General features: G+C 57.2%; 1 protein-coding gene across 1 annotated transcript; it reads right to left on the reverse strand.

The window, feature by feature from the left end:
- Window positions 1-846: 846 nt before the first annotated feature.
- On the reverse strand, window positions 847-4,112 carry FADD (Fas associated via death domain). The gene is made up of 2 exons (XM_015568943.1): window positions 4,109-4,112; window positions 847-3,815 (listed from the first exon to the last, which is right to left on the reverse strand). The coding sequence occupies exons 1-2, from the start codon at window positions 4,110-4,112 to the stop codon at window positions 3,412-3,414; spliced, it is 408 nt and encodes a 135-aa protein (XP_015424429.1). The 3' UTR covers window positions 847-3,411.
- Between the last annotated feature and the right edge of the window lie 1,808 nt (window positions 4,113-5,920).

The raw sequence follows: 5,920 nt of genomic DNA on the forward strand, positions 1-5,920 counted from the left end.
GCGTTTTCTAGAGGGGGTGAGGCTCATTGTGGGGAGGCAGCAGGAGAATCTGTGAGGTAGTCTGGTCTAGAGGAGCTGGTGCTGATACATGGGCAGGTAGCCCCAGGCAGGAGTCCCAGTTCTGCACCTTAGGCACTGGCCAGGAATGGGGAGGGCGGGGAGAGGATGGGGAAGATGCTGAGCTTGAGTTTTGTGGCAGGCAAAATGCCTACCCGCCCAGGTGCCCAAGTCCTAACCCCCAGAACCTGTGAATACCTCTCGCATGACAACAGGTGTTACCCCGGCAGCAAACAGTATGGGTTTGGTGTTTTAGGAAAAGACCTGGGAGGAACCAGGGAGCTGGGACAGGTGAGGCCGAGGCTGTGAACTGGTGCTGGGAGAGGGTGTGCAGGAGTGGGCAGCGGCAAGAGGAAACCAGGAGCATTTCATGGGGAATGGTCAAGAGGAGTCAATGCCTGGAGGCTGAGTGAGACCGAACAGGTATATGAATTTGCAACCTGCAACCTCAGCAAGTGCTGGCAAGAGGCAGTGAGGACGGAGGCCAGTGAGTGGGGAGGAAACAGGATGAACGAGGGCCTCCCACCAGTGGCTGGTAACCCTGGAGGCGGGGTGACTGACAGAGAGAGCCCTGTGTGTGTCCAGGGCAGGACTGGCTGTGGTGTGAAGGGGTGAGAGGGTGTGAAGCCAGAGCACTCAGGAGGGGTGGGCAGGCCAGGTGTTGACCCCTTTGTTCCAGGAGACGCTTGATCCAGTTCCCCTTGATTGGCCTGAAATCTGGGAAACACACAGGCCTCTCTTTTTCAGGGGAAAAGGGTGAAGAGAGCAAAACATGTCCTTAACTTCAGCTTTCGAGTTGACTTGTCTACACACCTTTATTAGAAACATACGATTTCACGATTGCAAAAAACAAGGCACATGGGTTGCTATGAGAACTGCTTTTCCAAACACTGTAGCAGCTCCCTCATTTGGGTGGTGGAACCGACCCTGTCAAGGCCATGGCTCTGATCAGACATCAACCCTGTCTGTCCCAGGAGAGGCTATGGAAAGGCCCAGAACGTTCCGCGGAAGCAGCCTTCGCCACCTGTGTCAGACTCGAGCCACATGCTCTCCAGGGGCAGAACACCCCACCAAATAGTCCAGGTTACCCCACACATCAAAGAAAATGCGGAAAACACAAGTACAGTAGCCCTGTCATCAGCAAATAGCCGTTCTCAGATGCTTGCTGAGTGCATTTCACCTGCGCCCATCTGTGCTTTGTACAAGGTAGGTGTATGGTTTATGTTTCCTTGTTTTACAAAACTGGGGACACTGTGCATCTCAAGGACAGGCTGCGTGTCCTGTTCGACCGAGTCTCACCGCCAGGCTCGGTGGTGGTCCCATGGAAGCCTCCCGACCACGTGCACGCTTCCATCTGGCTCGAAGCCTCATCTTACCCCACCCTCTGACTCTGACCTGGTGGCACACAGCAGCCCAGGGCTAGGACCCCCTGGGCCCAGCAGCATCAGTTGGAGGCATTTTGTCACCCATCACCTTTGCCGAGTTTTACAACTCAAGACCCAAGCTTTGTTTGAGTGAGATTAGATCACACAGAGGATGAGGGGAGGCTGCCCAAGGCTAGGGCTCCTCCCTCACCACAGGGACAGGGGTCCCGGGATCTCAGTGCCTCACTGCACGTGGCACTGGGTGATGGGCCACTGGAGCAAGCTGGCAGCAGAGCTGAGGACTGAGCCTGTGTGATGTCACCGGGCAATGGGAAATTTTGGGTACAGCAGCCACGCCCATCAAAGCCTCTATCGGAGCACCTGGCATGATGGAGGGCTGGGGTTCTTAGAGCATGTGGGGGAGGGAGGACGTGGGAGAGGGAGGACGTGGGGGAGGGAGGATGCTGCCAGCTGCTCCACACGTCCCAACAGTGGACACCACAAACCATAGGAACGGCAGAACCTCTAAAACCTATCTCTGGGCAAGACATATGGACACACTGCCCAGAACTCAATTCCCAAGCTGCCCATTCGGGAAGCCACTCACATTTGCTGATGGCGATGACGTCTGCTATCCACAGAACTGGGCTGGCCTGGGGCTTGAAGAGGGTGCTGCTGGTGGGTGGGGGTGTGTAGCGTGAACACGGGGCCGGACCACCCCGTATGGGACAGAAACCAGCTCAGCTCCTAGGCAGCACCCAGACCTGTGATGGGCTGGTTAGCGCCCTGTTCCGGCAGGCTTTCGGGGTGAACGGAGTAGGGCCACGCTGTCCTGTGTGCTGCTGTGGCCCAGCTCCTGGCATAGGAAGTATCTGCTGAAGGTGTGGGGGCTCAAGGGCCGGGTCCACACTGAGTGGGGGCAGTGGCTGTCCTCAGGGGGAGGCACACGCATGACATCCCATCACATGTGGCTGTTCCCAGGTGGCAGCGGGAAGGCCCAGACTAGGGGCACCACTTGGCTCCGGGTGCCTCCTGGAGGTAGGCAGGGCCCAAGCAGCGAACGCTGCCCTCCAGACCCAGTTTCCTGAGGGTAACGCTCCCCTATTCAGAGGTGGGGGCAACTGTGAGGAACTGCGGCCACTCAGGCTGAGCCCAGGATGGGCTGCGAGGGAGACCATGATCGGCTGAGACGGGACTCTGGAGAATATGTGATATAAAAACGATAGAAATGGAAAATTATCTGTAACAGGGAGGTTTTTGCTATAAAGGCATTTGCTTAGTACGATTACTGTAGAAACAGGAAGACAGATCCCAGTCCCTTGCCAACTCTGTTACCAGAGGACAGTGATCTGATACAACAGTAACTGGATTCACAGGGATCATAGTGCTCCTAAGGGCTGAGTGAGGAGCTGACTGTGAGATCACTTCACTGCTGAGCCCCGAACAGGCACCCCTCAGAGGAGGCAGCTCCCGCAGGGGCAGGGGCAGGGGCAGGGCCTGGAGCAGGGGTGCTTCTCGCCCACGCGCTGCCCTAGCACACGGTCCGCACGGACAGCCTCACGAGCAGAGTGGGCTCTGAGCTGGCGCACTGCCTCCAATCCCAGCTCTGCTGGCACCAGCCCCAGTTCCCTCCAGTGCCTTAACTCTGAGCTCCCTCCCTCCCCTGAGAATCGTGAGGTAACAACCAGGGCCAGATTCCTTTTATGTGCTGGATATGGTTCCAAAATCCCTCTGTAGAAACTCACTTAATGGAGGCCAGGCTCCCTTTCACAGGGTGACCAAGAAGAACGAATGGATGTATGGGTACCAGGCCTGAACCTCCACCTGGCACACAGTGTGTGCTAAGTCGGCGCTCTGGCCGAGATGCCTGTGGCTGTGCGAGTGAGCGCTGAGGTCGCTTGTCCTGGCTCACTGTGAGGTCTTCACAGCGCAGGCGCACGGAAGCCCTGGTCAAGCTCGGTGGAGGGGTCCCCGGAGAAGAGCAGCGGCGTCAGGAGGAGGCTCTCGTGCTGGGTGTGTCCACGTCCCACGACATGAGGGACACAGTGCTGCTTCCGCTCTCGTTCTCGCGCTGGAGGTCCTGGGCCTGCTGGTGCTCCTCGAGGAGGTCTGCCACCAGGTTGAGCCGGCAGGCCCTGAGCGCCTGCACCAGGTGGGGCACGGCCGCCCGCTCCCCTGCAGTGGTCTTCCAGACTCTCAGCGACTCCCTCACCTGCTCGGTCAGGTTCCGGGGATACTTCACCTCGATGGCATCGATCTTGCTGTCAGGCACTTTAAGCTGGCGAGCCAGTCTTCTCCAGTCCTTCCCCACGTGATCGCATATGATGTCAAATGCTGCATAAAGGTCTAAGGAAAGAAAGAACAAAATGATTGACCGGAGGTTTGGGGCAGCTCCTTAGGAGACAGATACCCCAATGGACTTCTCTGTGCTGACCCAGTGCTGGGTACACCAGAGGCCCTCTTGCAAAGCTGAAGTCACCTGGCAGCACAGGGGCGGGAGGTCACAGAAAGCCCAACAGTGACTTCTAATCCCACCCCAGCCAATGCCACCCCAAGACCTGGAGGTGTGGCCTGCTGAAGACTTGGTGGCTGGGACGGGCTGTGGTGGAACTATCTGTTTGGACAGGGGACACTGAAGAAAGGGCTGCGAGTTGCTAGAAGGAAGGAAATGGGGCTACTCCCCTAACCCATCCCGAACCATGGCCTCTAAAAGGATATATCCGTGTCAATTCCCTGGAACCACGAACGTTAACTTAGTTAGAAAAGGGTCTTTGCAGATACGATTAAGTGGAGGATCTTGAGATGAGGCCATCCTGGATTATGCAGGTGGCCCTACATCCAGTGATGTGTCCTGACAGGACACACACAGAGGAGGCCATGTAACCATGGAGGCAGAGACTCAAGTGTCGTGGCCGCCTGGAGCCCCAGGAGCAGGACCAGGCAGGAAGGACCACCCCAAAGCCTGCGGAGGGAGCACAGTCGGGAGACACCTTGGCTCTGGACTCTGGCTGCCTCCTGTGAGAGAAACCAGCTCTGCTGCTTTTAAGCCACCGAGTCGGTGGGGATTTGTATGGCAGCCCCAGACTGACCACCAGTCTTCCGTCCCCGGCTACCATGTCTTCAAGTGCTGGCGCTACTGCTGAGACCAACCAGCCGGGCACTACAGACCACAGGCTATTCTGGAATGCAGAGAGAGGCGAGAGGACAAAATGTTCCTGCAAATTCCACCTCCAGCTACAGACCAGAGACTCTATGACCATTTGTACAGACGAGGAAACCGAGCACAGAGAAGGCCAGTCAGCCTCCTGAGGTCGGACAGCCAGACCAGTGCAGAGCCAGGTGGCAAAACCCTGACAGTCCGAATCTTAGGCTAATTCATCTTCTATAGCAGAGTAACGAAGAATCACCCCTTGTCAACCCTCACACCTGCTCTTCACCTCCTACTGCACTTCCCTCCAACGTACATACACCCCCCCCCCCGAAAATACTTGAAGATACACTTTTCCCATGTCCCGGATTGTCTGTCTAGCACTGTGTGTGCACGTGTAACATGTATAAATCTGTCTACTTTTAGGCAGAGCTGTGCTGTCAGCCTGCCACCAATAAGAAGCCCCAGTGCTTATGGGGTGACACCCATGGAATCACTCTTAATATCCTTTTTGGGTTCAGAGACAGAATAACCCATTTCAGGCCACAGCCTGAAGCCCTGAGGGGTGTCCCCCAAGCACTTCCTGCCCTTGGGTTGTAGACTATGGCCTGTGGCTTAGAAACCCTGAACTTGGGTTTCACTTTCACTCCTGGAGGCTCTGCAAGCCACAGGTGCGGGCTGCGGAGGGGGTGCCTGCGAGCGGGGCAGGAGCCGATGCAGAATGGACTTGACCAGGGGGGCAGTTTAGTGCCTAATACCCCCCCACCCCGAGGCCATACTGCCTGGCCTCAACCCTCCCTCCGTTAATTATTGGCTATGCAAGTCACTGAATATCCCTCTGAGCCACAGTCCTCTCGCCTGTAGAAGAGGAAGAATAACGGTAGGTAACAGTCTTTAACAAACCGGGTTATTGGGAAACCGAATACGTAATGTGCCGAGAACAGTAAGGGCAGCCATAAACCCGCCTACTGCTACTGTCACTATTCCCCGAAGGCGGCGGGCACAGCTGGGCGCGGACTCCCAGGCAGAAGGCCAGTGCGGGCGGCAGCACAGGCTCCCGCGACCCTCTCCCACCCGGAGGAGGCCAGCAACGCCTTTTCCTTCCGAGTATTTTCTCTTATTTGGGGTGCGGATCCGGGCTCTGCACCACAAACACTGAACTTGGGGGGCGGGTGGCCAGGCCCTGCAGCCCAGGGCGAGCTCACGGTTCTGAAGTTTGGTTCTCCCACGTGTCACCGGTGTTCCAGGGGGGTTTAGGGGAAACCCACGCAAACTCGAACCTGGCAACGGTCAGACGCCCGGCAGACCCGCAAGGCGGCCTGCTGGGCAGACTGGCTCCGGCCCCCGGCCC

This window comes from Myotis davidii, unplaced genomic scaffold (assembly GCF_000327345.1).
Source record: "Myotis davidii unplaced genomic scaffold, ASM32734v1 scaffold425, whole genome shotgun sequence".
In the NCBI taxonomy this organism is placed as follows: domain Eukaryota; kingdom Metazoa; phylum Chordata; class Mammalia; order Chiroptera; family Vespertilionidae; genus Myotis; species Myotis davidii.